At 29.1% G+C, this 22,327-nt stretch overlaps 1 protein-coding gene and 1 long non-coding RNA gene across 21 annotated transcripts in view; one reads left to right on the top strand and one right to left on the bottom strand.

Moving 5' to 3' along the window:
• LOC115243124 (glutamate-gated chloride channel) overlaps nt 1-22,327 on the bottom strand; it is a 54,832-nt gene that overhangs the window by 25,996 nt on the left and 6,509 nt on the right. For 7 of the 20 annotated variants that reach the window (XM_029819840.1, XM_029819846.1, XM_029819847.1 and 4 more), the window contains exons 2-5: nt 8,852-9,034; nt 5,212-5,382; nt 3,847-3,935; nt 1,684-1,854 (exon numbers count right to left, since the gene is read on the bottom strand). In XM_029819840.1, the coding sequence (XP_029675700.1) occupies nt 1,684-1,854; nt 3,847-3,935; nt 5,212-5,372 (421 nt within the window). In that variant the 5' untranslated portion in view covers nt 5,373-5,382; nt 8,852-9,034. Of the gene's footprint in view, nt 1-1,683; nt 1,855-3,689; nt 3,980-5,211; nt 5,383-8,271; nt 8,349-8,851; nt 9,035-22,327 lie in introns of those variants that run through there. The other 13 variants (XM_029819843.1, XM_029819845.1, XM_029819861.1 and 10 more) reach the window with 5 other exon arrangements.
• Nucleotides 3,858-6,416, top strand: LOC115243125. The gene is made up of 4 exons (XR_003885174.1): nt 3,858-3,996; nt 5,222-5,396; nt 5,837-6,150; nt 6,290-6,416. It is a non-coding gene; the product is annotated as an uncharacterized LOC115243125 (long non-coding RNA).

The raw sequence follows: 22,327 nt of genomic DNA, 5'->3' as shown, positions 1-22,327 counted from the left end.
CAATATGACTAATGCATTCGAGAATAGTTAGACATTGATACGTCAATGACATTCTTATGTAATTTATCGCTCTATTTAAATTAAAAGCAATTTTTACTACAAAAATTTGATAAAAAATCTTTAAAAACTGGATGTTTCTTTTTATTGTGGACATCTTTTAAAATTATTTATTTAGAATTTTTAAATATACATGTTAAAGTAATATTCTAGGAAAAAATGAAGAAAAAATTTAAAAAAACAGCTTTCCAGTTTCTAAAAGTTAATAAATTTTGAATATAATATAATATAAATTTTGAATATAATATAAATACAACATATGTATACAAATTTATGAATGATCTACAATTGAACTATCTCTAACCAAAATTTAGCAAAACTGCAAGAATACTTACAATATCTCTCAAACAATAAATCACAATGTATAATTTATTAATATAATTAAATAAATTTTGGTATATATTATATGAGATATATTTCTATGTATACTACCTGACCCGACCTATGAACCATCGCGCGAAAGATCGATACACACATACACACGCCCCATTCAGTACTCAATTATATATCAGTACTCCAATTAATTGTATATTAGTTATTTATCAATAATCAAGTTTACAATTGGCTATAATCACAATTAGTGATTATTTTCGGAAGTATTTCGATTATTTCTTGTTAGCAAAGGCGTGCGCGGCTTTCACATGGAACCTGATTTTATTATATTGATAATTATGCTTATTTTTAGGGCCGACCTCACAGATTTCAGTGGTCTTAATATATATTATCACGGCCCTTTGCGAAACTTTCAAAAGGTTTTAGCCGTCGCTCGTTGTTTATTAAAAAGTTATCAATAAAATAAATTTAATGAATAAAAACGTAATTTTCTGACACCATGTACATTTAAGAAGGAATATGCATTTTGCCGAAGCAAATATATTTTTCTCTCCTACACTTCTCTCCCGAGAAGTTATTTACCTCGAGAATAATGTTTCACACATATATAAATACACAGACACACACACATATACGTGCGCGCGCTAAAACCTTTTGAAAGTTACTCATTATTAGTTATTCGTTGCCGTATCCTTGATAATATAAATACGTGTATATCAAAGCCCTTGAAATCTGTGAATTTACCCCTAATATGCATAATACCATTACACCATACTAAAATGTATTATACAATAGAATCATCAGTCAACACTAAATTAAAATATAAATATAATAGTCAGAAATTTGTACCAAATTATAAAATAAAATGTTACTTTCTTGTTTAAATTTTAGGTTTTAAAACTTTAGTCTTCAAATTTAGTGTCTAAATTATAAACAAAATTCAATTTATGAAAATTTAATTACATGTTGTTATATGCGTAAAACGATTATTATTATTTGTTATATTTGTAAATAAAAAAATATGCATTAATGTATCAACATATTTCTTTCTTAACAAAATAATATTTTCTTATAATTCCTTCGAGACAAGCTATACATAAATTTCTATCTAAAGATTCAATAATATACGTCATAATATTATTTTTTTTTTTTAATATAACCGAAAATCAAGTTAGTACTGAATAAGCCGCGTAGATCAGTTTAAGTTAATCAAAAGAAATTATGATAATGGTGAATTATTTTCAATGTAAATGACATTAGGTAGTAACAAGAAATAAAATTTAAAGAACGGACCGCGAAGGTAAGTGCGAAGGTATTGGTGCGACGTATAGTGGTTATTGTTCTGGTTCTTGTTCTGGTTCTCGAGGTCGTTAGAGAAGATCGACGACTGGTTTGTCAAGCCGGTACTGTCACCAGGCCTTCTCATTCCGCAGCAGAAATCAGCATCTGTAACACCCAACAGCCCTGCGCACGTCTTATCTTCACTTTGTGCATTCTCCGTCTATTCCATTTAAAATTAGATTCTTCGTCTATTCCACTTAAACCGTATCAAGAACGGTATCAAGAAAGTCGCTTAGGATAACCAAGATTTGCCTTCTATATTTTCACTTATGGCTGAATATTGATCTATACAGCTTATTTTATACAGCTATATTTTTGATAATATAGTGTAGAAGAGAATTAGCTTATTTCAATATCACATTACATATATCTTTCTAGTCCATTTCTTCCATCATGTATTATATTCTTAATTAATGTTACTGTGATACGTTTGATGGGTATTAGGTATGATCATGCGATACCGTTTATGGGGAACAGTGTTCTTAAAAGAGTAATGAAAATTGTGTAAGTTTTCCAGTGTATATGTATCTATGACACCAAACAACCCTTGCCCACGTCCCATCCTTTTTCCAAGTCTAACTTTTTACGAATTTTTTATAAAATTATTGGGGGGTATCTGTTATTCTTCTTAAATCATTGTCCATGTGTATCCATTATATATATATATATATATATATACGGAATCTTTAATATTTATAAATAATATACAGATACCAGCTCTGCGAATCGAGGGCACTCCACGAAAGAATCAATAATCTGTGTCATCATGCGATGTGTATGAAGCCGTTCCACTGATGAAGTCTGAATAATGCAATCTTCGTACTGTTGGAGTGCACTTCGTTTCTTGGATATATCCTCAAGCGACTATTCAATTCACTCGGATATGACGCACAGTTAATATAAAACTTCGTAGAACTCTTCGTATTCTTGTAGTAGTTGTAACTGTATGTGTAATGTTAATAAATTAAAATTTTAGTTTATTTTTCGAAAGAATTAAAGCAGAGCAAGATAAAAACTTGAGCAAAATTATTAAAATAGAGAAATCAGTTTCTTTTTCATATACATCAATCTATTTGAACATAAATTACATGTATGCTGTTCTGTATATAAGTATCTAAAATTTCTTTTTTGTTAACTTGTTTAAGTGCCAAAATTAGAAGATAGATTAATGATTGGTAGATTACTGGAATCTTGCTTCGCATATTACAACGTACAACGGCGCTAGATACACGTGTCGCTATTTGACACATGTTAATAATTAGCTGCTGGTAACTATTATAGCCCACATAAAAACAATTATTATTATTAGTCATATCTACAATAAATATGTCATGGTGCCATTAATAACCCAGATATTCTCTATGGAGCCATATTAGCGTTTCTCAATCAAACCGCGAATCTATTCACTTACATGAATATGGGTCATAATGTATATCAAAAGATGTCATTATTTTTCTGATGAATTAGTCAAATTGTCAAATACACCATATAACAATAAAATTTTTTTAAAAGCTAAATTAAAATTGTGACAGAGATAAAAAGCGAAAAAGCCTGAAGTCACAAACAAAAATTTGTTTGATAATTCCTACAATATATTGGGAACTGAAGAAACCTCATCTAATACTTCATTTACTTTTTCATTCCTTGATTAGAGAAAAATCAATAGAAAAAACCGACGTTGAATCAAATTTCTTTAAGACCGAATCAATTTAATTTGACAAAAGAAACATTCAATAATTCTGAAAATTGCTTATTCAAATATACTTTTCCCGTGAACACGCAAAATCAAAACGAGAGAAAAATCGTTGATTTGCTCGCTGGAACACATCTCTCGTTGGAATCGCGTCTCATTTTCTCGATTATGCGTGTCTTATTTTTCCTCCTCTATATATTCGTATATTTCTATTATATTATTCTTTTTTTATATTTTCGAGGACAAATTGATTTATAGAGAGTACCCTTTTGATGAAGGGTGAGCAGTGAGCTGTGGTTGTGTGGTGCGTGTGGTGGTAGCGGTGCCGATGATGTTCGAGGTGCTCTGGATGGTCGAGGGTCATTGGATACAGGTTAGGTTGTAGTCGCCTTGATGGGCAGTGGGATGGGGCCTCAGTGTACCTTGGACCGGGGGTAGAAGCCGCTTGTCATAACGCGACGAATGCAACAAGTTGTCCAGAATCTCCTTGTCCGACTTGCCCTCTTCGAAGCTGTAACACAACGTACTGTAGATGCATCCAGAAGAAACATGGCGAGCTCATGGTGCATAGAGTGAGTTTTCCCGCAAACTTCCAGTAGGTAGCCTTCCCTATCTCAATATCTCGAAGATTGTTTTGTTGTGATCATGACGAATAATAAAAAATATTGCAATATATAATAATTTGATAAAAATAATAAAGTTAACTCTTTGAATTTTAATAAAGAAAGAACAATAACGTTCATAAAATTAAAAACATCAATCTTTGAAATGGCCGAAGTTAACTTGATTAAAGTTTCATTTAACGTTCTAAATATGAAATATATCACATTCATTTGAGATGTTAATGTATGCATGTACATAATATAAAAATCTACCAATTTACTAGAAACAGACGCAGCTTTCTAAAGCACTAAACTGCATCTAACTTCACTGTGTATTACATTATAAGATACTACCAGAGAACTTGTGAACTCACCACTGGGCTACTTATGCTATCACATTCGATGCAATAATACGTTTGAAACATTCGTAATACTGATACTTGATTTCTTTCATCACCAGTTATTAATCGCGTAATGACATAAAAATACTGATCATTCTATTCTTCCATAAAATCCTAGGTTATACAGTTCTACATGCAGAAAAATTGTCGTAATTCTCATCTCGCTCTCTTCGATTAAGATTCCGACAAATAACAGAACGAATTTATCAAGTAATCAATTACAGACATTTATGTATAAGTTGCTCTAAAGTAAGAAGAAAGAAGTATATTTTTGTCAATTGTTTATATTGTGTCAATATAATATGTATGTTGCGCATTGATTGCGAGATCGTAACTCATAAGCCACATTTATAGGATACGAATGAATATTATAGTAAACCAAGTATAGCAATTTTAACGACGTAAGAATTGTAAAAGATGCTAAATTATTTGCTTTTTAAGTTTGTTATCTATGTAGAAATAAAATTATTTTTAAAAGATCTTATTTATTATTCACAGTATCGCTGATAACTTAAGTTCCATATTGAAAAAACAGAAAATATAAAATTTATTTAAATCTGCATCATTCATTGCCAATAATACAATCTTCCTTCCTCTTTAAAGAATTAAATATGAATGGTCTACGACAATACAGTCGGACTTAGCTTCTCGTCATTTCCACCGCTTTTCTAATATTACCATTTTATTTTTATTTTTTAGATTATAAAAGTAAATTGCCCAATAAGACGATCGAGAAGCTAAGAAACAATTCACATATAGCAATTATTTTGTGTGCAATACGTACATGTTTTCAGCACGCGCAAGAGTGACGAGAGTAAAAGCAAGTGTGAGGATACAGAGGAAAGTGAAGATGATGGAGCTAGCGAGGGAAGTAAGAGACAGCGAAAGGATGGACGAGAGGCGGCCGCCACCACCCGCACACCGCCCTAGCGCCACCCAACCCATTCTATGTCATCTGAAACAAAAAAAGTAACATTTTGTTATCAATATTAAGAAATATTTTAATTAATGTAAATTATGATTTCTCTTGTTTTGGAAGGGAGAATAAAGCTTTTCAAGAGATTATTGATAAAAATAAGTGGATAATTAGTTGTTAAATAAGTTGTTATTATAATAAGTTGTTAATTTGTTATAATTGCTGGCAATCTTGTTTGCTTAAAGCACTGCTTGCTTAAAAGTAGCGTTCATAATAAAGGCATTTTGTAATAATTAAGATTGCGAAATATGTTTATAATACCTTTATAGTATTATGATATAATAGCTAGTATCAAATAGGTTATCAAGTACAAATTTATTGACAAAATTTAATTTTCAGTTTTTAATAATATATGTATAATGAATGTTTTGATATTAAGTTCTATTATTTTTAAAGAATTGTGTAACAAAACAATAATATATGCGTTCTTTAGTAACACAATTGATTGTGCGAAGAATAAAGAATGAGAATGCCAAACGATTTATTCACTTTGTAACAAATTTAAAAAAAAAAGAAGAATTAAATGTTCTCTGGTGATTTCATAATCACAAAATATGTCTTCGTAAGTACAATTTTGTTTAATTAAAGATTTATTTAACTTTGATAATAGAGAATAAATATTTAAGCACTCTCCTTAATGCATGATAATGTTCGCATGCACAATCGCTTTATATTTCAACTTAAGTAAAACTGCATAAAAGGTACACACTTTCGATTTTAACGCCACTTAAATATGTTATAAAGGAGGTTCTTCTCAGTAATTCTTCGCAAGAAATAAGTTGGGGACGCTATTGGTTTAGGAGATATAACAAATTAAAGTTTCACAGTTTTAATGCTTTTTCTCAGGTATTATAAAGTAATAGGAAAAGTGTATGTTATAAAGGAGGTTCTTCTCAGTAATTCTTCGCAAGAAATAAGTTGGGGACGCTATTGGTTTAGGAGATATAACAAATTAAAGTTTCACAGTTTTAATGCTTTTTCTCAGGTATTATAAAGTAATATTAGGAAAAGTGAAGTTTGTATACGTTGTATTTGTTGTAGAGCAGACGTGGAAAAAATGTTTGTTTATATTTACGGGATAATGCAGAGTATTAAAAATACGTAATTTTAAGAAACAAAACAATGTGTCCTTTTTTAAAGCACAGAGTAAAGAAGATAAAAAAGATTTTTAAACTAATGGTAGCACTTTCAAGTTGAAACATCAACTTTAAAATGCTTTTTCAAGTTTTTGTCTACGATGATTGTTCACCGAGTTTCAGCGGTTTGAAAGTAGCCCAATTTTTAACGTATGAAAAGGGTTCCCTATTTTTTCTGAATAGTGTATATATATAGTTTTTTTTTGTTTGAATTTTAGATTAACTATTTTGATCAAATAATCTTAAAACAAAAACAAACAAAAAATGTTTGCACAGATAGATGAAACATCTTTGTCCTTCTATATATTATACAAAATTCTGTCACCATGTGTCGCATCATTCTAAATTATACATAATTATACATATATTATACATAATTGTGATACATTAATATTATTGCGTAACAGAGAGGAAAAGAGAGCATCGCGAACAGTGGTAGTGAGCAACGACAGTTAAACCGACAAACGTTCATACTAGTATAAACGCTACCAACAGCGTACAGCTGATGTCGTCCGATCAATACGGAACGTTGCGGTACCAGACGCTATAGATACATCATATGGCTCAACCCGTTTCATTCTGAGTCCGCGCGCGATTCATTTTCATATCACGCTCTTCTCACGTTTTGTGACTTCACAAATCTCAGCCTACCCCCACAATCCTATCTTCGTCTACATTACATACATAACTGACACTTTGTGATCAGGACTCTCTAATAACGAACCTTTTACATACTGCTACCTAGCATAGATCAAAATACTATAGTGCACTTAATTTTTCCGCAACATTAATCTTTAACCAAAAGTATCTTAATTAATATAAAACGCTTAAAGATGTTTACAAAATATTTGAAAATTGTTAAAGTCGAAGTAACTATATTATTTTCTGTATTATTATTGTCGATATTATTATATATTTGCATTATATATTTTAAATATTTTTATAATTATATGTTTCTTTAACACCTATTGGTAATGTTGTACATTACCAATATTAATAATATGCAAAACCGTGTTGATGATGAAAATAAATTTTGAATCTTGATCAATTTCACAGATAATCTTATTAATCTAATTCATCATTTGGCAGTGAAGAAACTTGATTGTAACAAATATTTGCCAAATCGGTGAACTTATATATCAACAACGTCGCGAAGAACAAACTTGACCGTTTTAGAGCAATAGTCATGAGGAGAGTCTGCGAGAATGAGAAAAACTTCATTGGGACTATTTAATCACATCGTGACACGATTCATATCGGCAAAACAACACAAAGAATTATGCAAAACGAAAGGACAAGGAGTAAAAAGGAGGTGAGAAATAAGATCAATTGCGATATAATTGTGCGACGAAAATTTTTTTTTCTTTCTTTTAATATTTTTTCTTTTTGAAAAAAATCTAAGAAAGTCATCATAAACTATGCTAGCGGCAAACTTACAGTAATTAGAAATTATTATTCCGTATGTCAAAAAGTTTTCAAGTGTTTTATATATATAGTATATATATAGGTATATATAAATATATAAGCTTTTAGAGAGATATGATTTTTTATAATATAATAAATAATATACAAAAATAAAAATTGTTACCTTACTATTTGTAGAAATCCAAAAGTAATATAGCTTTGTATAACAAAGTATTGTTGCAATTTATAATTTTATTCATAGTCTGATATTGTTATTATCTCACATGTAGGTTTGTCCAGAACTTTTTTGTAATGTTTTAAGACTTACCTGTGCAATCTAGTTAAGCTTGAATCAAAGTATTTCTCTTCTCTCTCGATACACCGCTTCCAGCACAGTTGTCATTCCTAGAAGCAATTTTGGTAGGTTTTTTTGGGATCGCGCGTAGATTTGTCTGCAAATTTTCCTTGATATTTTGAATTATCTAAAATCGTCGTCCTTTAAAAATGACTTTCAATTTAGGAAAAAGGAAATAGTATGGTGTTCTCTTGAAGTGTTAAAATGTCTAAGAAAAAAATGTCAGGAAAAAAAGGCCTGAGTTCGAAGGACAATCGCTAATTTCTTCATCATGATAATTTATCGACTCATGCATTGTTGCTTATCTGTGATATTTTAACTAAAATAAAGATTATAGTTCCTCGGCCATTCTGCTCATCTAACTTGGCTCCGGCAGACCTTCTCCTTTTTCTTAAACTGAAAGCCATTTTGAAAAGAAGCCAATTTCAGATGGTTCAAGACATCAAGGAAAATTTGCAGTCAGATTTACGCGTGAGTCCGGAAAAAGTCTACCAGGATTGCTTCCAGACACACACATAGGAAACTTTTTGGAACTTGTATTATATTCACGTACCTTAATGTGAGATATCTGGCTGGTCGCAATGGAGGCAGACTGTTGTTATTCGTTGTGTAGATTTCCTCCTTCAACTTTCGCAAGCACTCATTCCCGTGTTCGATCTTCTTTATCCACTGTTGTGAGTGGAAGATCCTTTAGCATTTAATTAACATCTCAACATAGACAAGCCATCGTCATCACCTAAAAAAAAACGAATAATGCCGTCAATCATGATACATTGTTTTTAGGATAATGATCATAGAGAAACCTTTTCGCGGCAAGAAGCATTATTGTGTTTTTCGAATATTCGCCGTGATAATGCGAGCGCAATAAAACATAAATATCATTATTCTATCAAGTGTAATTTAAAAAAAAAAAATATATATATAGGAGAAAATAAGGTAAAACCGGGTAGGCGGATCAAACCGGTACCTCTGTTTCTTTGTGATAAGTACTATTATCTTTGGCCAACTTGTGCTATTAGTTGTAGATTGACACCATCATTATTTTGTAATGAACCCTGCCCACGTGCACACGACATTTCTTTTTTGGGAAAAGTCCAAAGTTTTCGGACCAAAAAAGATCGATAAGGAGATAACAATCGAGTCATCGTGGATTTTTTCCACACAGAGCATCTGTTTCGGTAAATGTAACATTGCATTCTGTATGTATTAGAGAATATATCGCACTAGTTCTGATCGTCACTTTGTACGCCGGAATGTACAGCCGCCATGTTTGTTATTTACCTCATGTTGGTGCAAAACCGGGTACTTACACATCTCATATAATGAAAAAAAGAAAATCTGCCATTCTGACTTTGTCTCTTTACAAAAAGCAATTGGAGATAGAGACTGCCACTCAAAAAAAGAAATCACTAAAAAAAATTTTTTGAGAAAAATTTCACAAAAGTTAAAAAATTAAATAAAAAAGTCCTGCAGCAATGTGGAGCAAGAGGTTGTCTTTATTTGTGATTTTTGTTTAGAATACATTTTTGTATCGTATTTTGTATCGTATTTAAATAAAGATTTCGTAATTACGGTGTTTTATGTTTTCAAATTGGTATCCGATCTACCGGTAGGACAAAACCGGGTATTTTGACTTCTTCAAAAAATTTTGTTATCCTTGGTAATCAAATTTTTTTTTCAGCAACTAGCTTCATTTTCTCATAGTTCAAGGTCCATTAAAGATTACTAACGATCAGTAGAATTCTTTTTGCTCTCTGATTTTTTGTAGGAAGACATCTCCAAAAAAGTTTTACCCTACTATCCCCTATATATATAAAGTATTCCATACATATATTTTTAATATTAAGCATTGAAAATATAAAAATTAAGAAATAAAAAATAGTTCAATTTAAAAATTTTTGCTGTGGACACATTAACTTCATAATTAATTAAAAAGTTAAAAATATAATGCATCCATTTTATGATAAATTACATATATATAATAGAGTAGTTCGAAAATAATTTTTTTGTGAAATCATGTTTATAACCAGCTAACTCATAAATCGCAACGCGCGCGCAATCTAGATTCTATGCATGCAACATTCGCATTGCGACAAGTTGACGGTAAAATGTGAGAAACATTAGCATTGGATAACAGAGAATGCTCAAGGATATTACAATGCTAAACCTTGGCCTCGTGTCCCCGTTCAAGAATGCCGTAATCCTTAATTCGCTCTTATGTCTTTATAATCAAACAATATAAGAGAATTGTAGCAATTACATTGTCACCTTTCAACGAGTTTAATACTTTTAATTATTTTATCTCTTATAGAGTATATCTCTCTTGTGGTTCCTACGATTTTTTATATTTAAACACATATATACAAATATATATGTAATATGCAATTATATTGGATTTTATTGGATAAATAATTCTAATATTGGAACAATATACGCATACATATAAATACACACACATAATTTAAAAAATGTTAAATATCAACAATTTTAATGATAGTATATTTTTGAAATGTGCACCGTCGGGATGAAAACAGAAACCAAGTCTGTTTCGGAAACTGTAAAGAAGTGCTGCTTTAATGTATATTCTATTGTTTAAATCTGCTCTTTTTTACAAAAATGATGATATTAAAAAAATACGCCAATTAGCAATAACGTATATTATATAGACCAAACATTTATATAATTTCCCTATAGAAACTGTAAGTTGACATATTGACAAAAAAACTATGCGACAAGAAAGTGTGAGTCGTCTCGTTTCAATCAATGCTGATTACTTTTAGATGGTCGTTGTATTATAGGGAAAAAAGAGGAAAATATTCAAAGATGACTTTGTCTAACAGTTTGTCTGTCAACTAGTTAGTTTCATTTTAAGAATAGAAAATGCTTGGTCTAGGTATGCCAATGAAGAATAAAATTTATACACATTAAAAACTTTTTTTTTAATCTATTATATTTTAATATTAAAATTGGGCACGATCATAATAACTTTAGCCCGCTATTTATCTTATCTATTTATCTTATTTCCTTATTCCGAAAGGTCGTTTCTGAAAGCAATTTTGACGACAAACACGAGAAAAATAGTGAAAAAGTTCCATCTTTGTTTATTAAAAAGTTATTAGCGAAAAGATTTCCAGGATTTATATGTAATTTTCAGACACCATTTATTTATTTATGTGTAATAAATTGAACGCGTGGGCGGGGGAAGGGCACTGCCCCTTCCCCTGCACCCTTACTCAGAAAAAAAAACTAACGTAACGTAACCCAACTCATGTCCGAGGGATGAATCTTTATTTTAAATAATAATTCACCCCTCGGACTAGGTTAAGTCAGATTAGTGCTTTTTGGAATGGGGGAAGGGGCAGAGTTTCTCCTCCCATGCGTTCGATTTACTACACATAAATAAATGAATATGCTAAGGTATGCTCTATTAAATGGATAATAAAGAAAGTTCATGATGTGTTTTGTTTACATAGTTGTTCGTTATGATTTCTGTTCCAATGAAATATTTTTTGTTAATTTTTTCCCTTGTTAAAATTCAAATTTTACGTTTTGTAAAATATTCGCATTATTGCTATATCTTGCAAATTCTTGATTCTAGAATTTTTTTATTATTTTTTCCGTGTTTCTCGTCAAAAATGCTTCCGAAAACCACTTACGTTTCGAAAGGCCAAAATTATCGTGATGAAGTCTAAAATCGTTCGTAATATGTCTGATAACACAGGTTGTAGGTATCTATACATATATGTAGATTATGCAGATATGAGTAACATAATTAATTAAAATCCACAATCATATTATGCATTATCAGATATAACAATTTTAATGTAGAATATAATAAACATCAAGGATAACGTGTGACTTCATACAGAAGCGGCCCACTCATAGTCGGCAAGTCCTGGGATCGAATATCAATTCTCAGACTACATGCTTCTTAGAAAATTGATGAGCTTTTCCCGCGTAAATAAAATGAATACGTACGGAAATTAGTGCTAGATAACCAACAGGTTAAACACTATTTATATGTATAATGCCTATTTATGTAGAATACTTTTATTTATAATATTTATTTATATATAACACAAATATTTTCTCTTTTAAAATAACTAATTATTCGAAAAAAATTAATCGGGAGAGTTGAATTACATTGGAATTAGCACAATAATCTCGTGATTCTCGAAACACGCAAGTCCGTTAACACGACCCTGGCCACTCTGGCTACTCTGTTTCGTAATACCATCGATAACGTATGCGTGCTCTTATCGATCTTTATATTTTCCACCGCATGCCCACTTTACATTTTCTTGGAGAAATAATGAATATACACTCGCGCGCGATTATTTATATCGATAAGATAAGAAAAGGGAACGATACTTAAACCAACCTTGACATATTAAATGATGGGGGTAATTCATGATGATAAAAAGCGAAAAAATTTCAGAAAGAAATTTTGACAATTATGCATAGATATGCATAATTTTTGTTTTAAATCAATAAAAAACATATGCATTAACATATGAGAAAGATGTGGAATGTCAAAAAAATTTGTAAAATATTTTGAAATCAATTTTTATTTCATAAATATATGATGTAAGTCATTTATCGCAAGTACGATATGCGCTAAATGTATACAACTTCTCAATTGCAATATCACGGTTTTCATAAATCACTTATTAATCGGTTCGATCCCTGACCGAGATCGACCTCATACCTCATATAAGAAAAAAATTACGTGAGAACAGATGCACATGGGTTACTTTAGTGTCCGCGGAAATAGACGAGTTTGCTGTTTCTAATGTGTGTTCTTTCCCAGCCTTTTTCTCTCTGGTTTGAAATTCATGCAAATAACTATCTATTAATAATCCGCAATTTACATGCATTATATTGTTGAATCTGCCACATACAATTTATATTAAAATTGTAATATTTTATTAATGAATAATTATTCAAAAATATTAATATATATAATACATAGCATCAGATTAAAAACTGAATGCCTATATATATATAATCTCTATATCTATTTAATTATCATTTGCAAAATCAAAAAACTATTAGATTAATTAAATAACTATCATTTTTTTAAGAAATCAAATTATACATTCTGTATGAGCTAACGTTAATATATTTTTAATAGAAAGATCATTTTTATCAATATATAAAATAAAAAAGACAAAAAAAGAATTTTATTTGTTTTTTACATTAACAAGTTAAATCGTTCGCTAAACCGCCTATTTGTACTTCTCTTTTTAATCTCATAATCATGATTTTTACTGCAACCTTTACCGATCTACTACCTTCAACATATTTAATTGACTAATAAAACATCTCATTCACTCAGATTAGTTACGGATTAATTCATGAAAGTAATTCAACATAGATACAAAATTGTGAAAATTTTATATATTATATTTAATATATGTATAAAGAGAGAATATCTTTCTCACATTTATTATCTATTTTCTGACAAATTATTTATATTTAATGTTTGGTTATTTCAATAACTTTCTAAATAAATGGAAAATACGTATGAATACTTATAAACCCTTTTCTATTTTATTAAGAGACATGTGTATAATATAAAAGTAGTGTAAAATATTATTTTCTTATTAAAAAATTATCTTTTAAACGTGCAAAGTGCATGTATGCATATGATATTGGCGTATCCACGTTCCATAATGACGTAAGTTTCTTATCACCTAGGGTGAAGGCTGTAGTAAAAGCAAAGTTACGGTTGCATAATAAGTTTCAATAGCACTGATTGCTACCTTCCATCGTTTTTATATTGTACTTCTCTATACATAAGCTTCTAGTCGAAGCAGCATACGTTTCAAATACGCGAGATTCTGTTATATTCCCAAGACTATTCATAGATTGAAACTATTGATAGATTATTGTTCACAAAAATCAGTTTCAAATAATTTTGTTTGAGCTTTGTATTTATCGTATAATTTTAATTTAATTGCAGTTGCGTTAACAAATACTGGTAGATTGATGAATAACTAGAAAAAAAGAAACTGGATAAAAATTACAATATTTTCCAAGATTTTTAATGTTAAAATAAAAAAAAACAGTTTCTATATAATATAATTATTGTAAAATATAGTATATATGTATTTAGGATATTAAAATTTTAACAATAATTGCTAAACTAATATAACAGAAAATTTATGATCTGATATATTATGTTATCGTTTATCTCGCATGAAGTTAAATTTAACGCATCACTAAAATATATATCTTTTTTTTCATCAAATTCTGCCATGTCAGAATAATTCTTAATATATCAATTTTTTATAGATTATTAGTGGAACCAAGATACAAAATTTGATTCATATAATATTTGATTTTCTTTTTTATTTTTCACAATATTCTATAATTTAGTTTCAATTTAACAAAAGATTATCGTTTTAATAATGGACCGCCTTGAGCAGATACACACACACACACACACACACACATACACGCGCGCGCGTTGTTTTAAGAAATATTATTTTTGATGGAGAAACAGAGAAAAAAAAAGTTAAAAAGTGATTTTTTTCTTATATTTATATGTCACCGTCTTCTTATTTATATGTAATCTGCGTAAAATAACAGATACATGCCTGTGTGTCCAACAAAAGTTTGGTTCAAGAGAAACCACATCATGGCCATGACACAGAAGTGTCTTTCCGTGCCAGCCAGACGCGACGCACGCAGCCAACACGAAATTAACCTTCTAAATTTCGTTGCGACCATCTCATATACAATGTTATATTTTTTTCACATATACTATGATTTATTCAATATAAAAATAGGTTGCTGTAAATAATAAATAAAAAAATAAAATAAACATAAGAAACTAAAATAATATATAAAATTTTAAAACATTAAGATAAATTTATCGTGCGACATATTCTTTTAACGTAAAATGATTAGAAAATAAATTGTGCTTACTAATAAAATTAATCATATATAAAGCTTTTTCCGTTTTAATGCAAGAGTACAATAGTTTGTGATTGTGTGTGTGTGTGTGTGTGTGTGTGTGTGTGTGTGTGTGTGTTTTGTTTTGTTATATAAAAGTGATATATAGTATGAAAAGTCTTTACAAAACTATGTATGACCGAAAAAAGACCGAAAAAACGGCACGAACTTTCCGTTCAACCCAATATATATATATATATATATATATATATGTTTATTATAAAAATATTGATCTACTTAGTTTTTTTATTTTAATAACATTTTTATTAAATTATAAAACTAGATTCTATTTTTATTTAAAAGTTTAACATTGCATGAATAAATGCATGCATCAATCAGCGCAAAATACGCAATGTGACATAGACTTTATCACTGTAAAACCGCGGTCGTAAAAGCGTCAAATATGGCATCGCGGGGCAACATGTAATGGTATCGAGCTATCACAAGTAGTAACACTATGAACGAAGGTCAAACGTCTGACTCACTCAGTCGTGGTTGCATTTACTCGGATAAGCGACTTTATGTCTCATGACGTCTCACGAGCAAGAAAAAACAATATTTATACATTATTTTCCTTTTATTCGACCGATCAAACAATTCTAATTAGATTATTAAAATTTCTAATTTGATTATTAATCATTCTATTCTATCCTATTTCATTAAACTTTTCTTAATAATTTTATACACTATGCCGCATCTCATGTCTGCGCTTCAAATTTTTTCTCGCGGATTTTGCACGTAAACATATTTAGATTTTTGAGCATATGTACGCACGATTCCATGGCCAATTCTACTACTGCGTCACACTATGCGCGTGCCAAGAGACATTATTTGCAATTGGACGAGTTAAAGAAAATTAAACATATCGTATTTTGAGAGTGCATCAAGTCGCTATTGATCGCTTTCTTATTTTATTGATATTTTCCATTATCGATCATTTCTTTGATTGTTTAGTTGGAAAAATATAAACCTATATACATATATACATTAAAGAGAGAGAGAGAGAGAGTTAAAATAGAGAGGTAGAGAGTAAGACAGATTTGTTTGTATGTGTTTATTGTTTTTTTTAGAAATTTTAGAGATAGAATTAGAGATAATGTAAAGTTATATTTAAAAAAATGATAATACAAAAGTTATACTAACTTATACTATGTTAGTGGATAAATTGCAAGCACTAATGCACTTTATATAATAATTGTAACCCCGAGGGAATACAATAAAATTTTTCATCTATTTTTTTATTCACATTATCAAGTTGTCATTGTGCGATGCACACATCTCATTGTGATTGGGGGAAAAATGCGATTTTTGACCTAAAAATTGGTCTTTTTTTTATTTATAAACAAAACTAAGTCATAAATCGAAAAAATCTTATGACAAGTTTTATTCATCTATAAGGGAAAATTTTTGTTTTTTGTTTTAGATGAGAGGGGACGGAGATATCTGTAGTACCGCGAACACCGTTTTTACAAACACTCGTTCAACAAACGTTCGGAAAAATACTGCCATATCAATTTTTGATTGTTTTTTATTGAAATTTTGGAGAGATATTCGCAAAAGACTACTCTACTAGCCATGTATTTTCATTTTTTAATAAAACTTAATTCTATCCATAATAAAAATTCGTTAATTTTGACCTAGTTTTAGGCCTGTCAAAGGTATGTAACCCCTTAATATATTGCATAGAAAATAAAATATTTAAACAATGAAAGTAACAAAAGAATTTGTAACATTAAAAAGCCATTTCAAAGCTAGAACTTTTTGCTACTATAAAGACTTAAACGTTCTTTTGACGCTAACTTAGGAATTTCTAATGTTTTTATCAATCAAATGGAAATTAAAAATTTCATAGAAAATAAATTTATATTGTATAAATCAAAGTAGTTACACAATTTGTTTATACCTCGAATTAATCCTGATTCGGAATGCAATCAACGTCGATTGCAAATCGTATACACATTTTAGCGATTGCATGTAAAGCCGCACCATGTCTATTAGCATTCGGATAGCTTACAATTGCTTGCAATGTAATTAAAGCATAACATTGGGCTTGTGGCTGATGCTGTCTTGTGCAAGTATAATTTCGATTTATCACTTTTGTTATTGCTTATATAATCAATTATATTTTTATGCCATCTTAATATCATCATTTCTTTGATCAAGTTAAGACAATTTTTTTAGCCAAAATGCCAGAACCGTCATTTCTTTATTATTAAAGATGGACCAAAAAACAGTCCAAAACGTATTTTTAATACACATTTATTATTAAAATTTAACATTAATAAGTTCGCGCATCAATACCCGCGCCTTTATTCTTATTTGCCAGTTAATTGTTAAATAAAGCAATAACTAATAACGCGCAATCGCAACTTAAACAGATAAAAACAGAAAAAGAAGACATAAAAATGTCATAAAATATTATATTAAAAACCTTTTCTATTTATAAATATTCTTTTAGAAAGTTTTTTTTTTAAATTCGATTAATATTTCCTGTATAAAATGTTTTTACGTTAAAATAGATTCGATAATTTACTTTATTTTATAAATTTGTATTTTTGAAGATATGGACTAAATAAACTTAGTATCAATAAAAATGCTATATTTTTCTTTAGAAATTGGTCTTATTCAGAAATTGATCGTATACCTTACATTGATATTGAATACAAGAGAAGTAGGCGAAAGTGTCATTGTGGCATTTATCTAATGACGTCATGGAGACAATAGGTTGCGTTGTAGCTATTACACAACGAAGAATCAACTGGTCGGCATGGTTTTTATGTCACTTTTATGTACATCCATCAATAGAGATTACTTTCAATATTGTTGGAAAAAGGCAATATGCAAGGAAATTTACTCGTTTGTTGATAAAAATATCACATTTGATAATATTCGAGTATTGACACATACACTAATAAATGTTTACATATTAACAAATGGTTGCGGTAAAATCCGATTTTACCTTTGCTTCTCTGCAAAAGCTGATTTTAACTTAATGTTCGTACGTTAAGTTAATACGTTCGGACATACGCAAAATGCGACACTGTCTATAATAAAACGGAAACTGCTCCATATATAGGGACTCGTCTCTGACAGTTTGACAGATATCGATAAAAGTTTCTATACCAACTATATGTGGATAGAGATGCACACACGTATATGTATCAAAAGCGAAAACTTCAAACGCTAGTCAGGATATCAGGAAAATACAATTCGAAGATAATTCAAAACGCATAGCAAACCTGAGATACTCAAATGACATATTTTTTATAGATTTTCGTTTACTCCCTTATTTAACAAAGAACATTTTATGTGAAGAAATATTTTACGAAAATTTATCGGGGAACATTTACAATAAAAATCTGATTTTTGTGGAATGGTTAAGAAGATTTATAGTTAAACATATATAAAGAAATCATGTAGAAATTGGTGTGACGCTTAAGGACATTCACTTGCAACTATTGATCAAATATTCAATAGTGAAACAAAAAAAATGCTAAGATAAAGGAAGAAATTATATCTTTTTTTTTGCGGGAGATAATTGAATAGATGCGCTTTGTTAAAATTATAACAAAAATAAAGTTGAAGGTTTTGATATTGAATATTCACAAATAGGAGAAACGGGTTAATTGAGAACCAAAGGCGATAATTAAGGCGCAAATTAAAATTCTTTTTTTCCAACACAATTTATTAATTATTCAAAGTTTTGGTCTTTTATTTGAACTATCATCAGCAGCTGTCAAACAATGTATAAAATAGTAAAACATAAATAAGAAAAAAATTAAATGTATATATAAAAATATATACATAAATTAAGTTAAAGCGTACATATGTCTTTTTATGATATTCAACAACTTCTATAACGAACAAGCTCAAAAAGTCTCCCTCTAGTTCCAGTCGTTAAAGAAAGAAATACATGTACGAAATACATATAGACACATACAACAATTGTTTAGCAGCATTGTAATTATAACGCATATGTTATAAGACTCGTAGCTATGTGAAAAAAACTTTACAGTTATATACGTTAAAAAGTTACAAAATAGCCAAAAAATCCTTCATAAACTAAATACAAATGCATATTCTAATATATCGTAAAATATCAACATATTTTGAGATTTTATTATATTATCTGATTAAAAGTAGAGAGTATATATAGTAAAAATTAGTATACTAAAAGTATCATAGATAATATAAAATAAACAATATTTATATTCATATAAAATATATTTTTTGCCTTTTTTAGTATATTACTTTTTTGTTAATTTCTTTTTCTTGCTTTTTTCATTATAGCAATAATCTTTAGAGTGATTTCAGTACTATACATGTTGGATATATGTATTAAAAATTTACGAACATGTATACATGTATTTTTGAACAAAAACCATCTTGTTCCTCTGGAAAGATTCAGAAGATGAAATAAAATTAGTTTTATCTCCGTTACTGATAAAGAATTAATTGAAGAGGAGAAGTCTAATCAAACTATAGGTTACCCGAGAACAATTCTCGTAAAATATTTTCTTTATCCTGCTTGATAATATTTCAGCTATATGACAAATTGTTGTTAAGCCAGAATTATATTTTTCAATATATTGAACATACATTTATTCATATATTTAAATGCACGCACTTGAGAAATTTATAGGCATACCTTCATGAAAGAATAAATAAATATCAAAAAGAATTTGAGATAAAGCTAACATTTTACTAAAACTTTAATTTCAATGTTACATTTATCCGAATAGAAACATCTAATATTCATGTATGTTAGAATTAATATAATAAAAATCATATATATATATTTGCATCGGATCGATTTAAAAATATTATTTGAAGTTTAAGCATCCGATAATACATTTATGTACGTTAGCATAAATGAGATCAAATCATATAATTGCATTCTATCAATTTTGTAAAACTTTATTTGACATTTAAGATAAAAAATTGATTATAATTAAATGTAATTATAATTAAAAATTTCCAGAACTTATGAACTGCTTAAATGACACTTCATTATGGTAGTAAAAAAGCGATTATATGATAATGATAAAAGATGATATTCAATTACCTACACACAGAAAAATACATACTATATACAAGTAAATATTACTTGTTTCAAGTATTTCATAAGTTCATATATCCGCAAATCTATCATAAGTTCATCATAAGCATCAAATTTATTCAAAATATATTCTGAATCCTAATAAATTTAATATTTCAATCAAGAATATTAAATTATATAATTGAAAGAAATACATTAAATTTTTCTGATCTAATAAATTTTCTTACATTAAATTAACCATATCTGACTTTTCTTCGATAAAATTTTATAATATTCTTCAAAAGAAAATATTTACTTTTTTTGAGTACATGATAATGAGTATTTCTAAAATTTGTGACAAGTCTATTTTAAGACTATTATTAAGAAAATATTCTTTGTTAAAGATAACTGTTACTTAAAAGAAGTAAAGTAAACTGAGTAATCATTTTACTTAGCAATAGAATAATATTTTTCTGTGTGTAGGACCTAAAATATCAATGAAACATAAAATAAATAATATCGTTTACACAACGTGATGATTTTAATATAAATTTGATTTTTGCGGTTGAAATTCTAATATATAATATTAGTAATTTAATAATATATACGCATAACACAGATCTGCATAATCTTACATTTTTTCTGCGGTCTAGAAAAGAAGAGTAGTTTACTATAATTTTTTGTGCGCTGGATCCAAATCCGCAAGGCAAAATGACCTATCACGTCAGGTTTTCGAGAAAAATGGGGTTGAAACCCTCAAAAAATGTTTTTTTACAATTTTTAAAGATTCATAACAGATGAACCCGATGCAAGAAACTTCAGAAAGAGCTCAAATGGAAGCTTGAACATTTTACTTTAATATATAAATATCGGATCTTTTACCGCAGGTATCATCGAACCTCAGGCGCGCTTTGTTTTTAGGGGTGCATGTAGTCGCACTGTATCAAGTGAAACGATTGCCCCATGCAATCCGACTGCAAGACTATTGCTAATAGTAAAAATTTCAATAGTGAATTTAATAAATGAGAATGGAAAATCATATTTCGTAAAAAATTATTTATTTAACTTGTTTCAAAAATTGTTTAAACAATTTTTCTAACGAATGAAAAAAAAAGTTCTTAGTGCGATTAAGCACTTTTAATCTCCGTATTAAATCTATGATTAAAATTTATACTGTTTGCAACAGACTGCATGAGACAGTTTTTACTGTTTGCAATCAGACTGCATGAGGCAATCGTTCTACTTGACACAGTGCGACTACACTCACCCCTAAAAACAAAGCGCGCTTGAGATTCGATGGTACCTGCGGTGAAAGATTCGATATTTTTATATTAAAGTACAATGTTCAAGCTTTCATTTAAGTCCTTTCTGAAATCTTTTGCACATCAAATTCGTCTGTTACAAATTTTTAAAAATGGTAAAAAACGCGTTTTTGAGAGTTCCAATCCCATTTTTCTCGAAAACCTGACGTAATAGGCCATTTTGCCTTGCAGATTCAGCGCACAAAAAACTATAGGAAATTACTCTTTTCTACAGTTTTTTTGTATGGTGAATCCAAATTCATAAGGCAAAATGGTCTATCACATTAGGTTTTCGAGAAAAACGGGGTTGAAATCCTCAAAAAACGCTATTTTTATCATTTTTGAAAATTTGTAGTAGACGAACCCGACGTGTGCAAAAAACTTCAGACAGGACTCAAATGAAAGCTTGAACATTGTAATTTAATATAAAAATATCAAATTTTTTATCGCAGGTACTATCGAACTTCAGCGCTTTGCTTTTAGGTGTAGCCATACTGTGTCAAGTAGAACGATTGCCCCCATGCAAATCGACTGCAAGACTGTAAAATTAGCTAATAGTATATATTTGCTAATAGTAAAATTTTAATAGTATATTTAATAAATAAAAATGGAAGATCATATTTTATTATATTTGTAAAAAATCGTTATCTTTTAAAAATTGTTTAAACAATAATTTTTTAACAAATAAAAAAGAAATGTTTTTAGTGCGATTAAGCATTTTTAACCTCGT

Source organism: Formica exsecta, unplaced genomic scaffold (assembly GCF_003651465.1).
Source record: "Formica exsecta isolate Colony F162 unplaced genomic scaffold, ASM365146v1 scaffold69, whole genome shotgun sequence".
NCBI lineage: Eukaryota > Metazoa > Arthropoda > Insecta > Hymenoptera > Formicidae > Formica > Formica exsecta.
The sequence above is the reverse complement of the archived record's forward strand: the minus strand, read 5'-3'. Positions and strand labels throughout refer to the sequence as shown.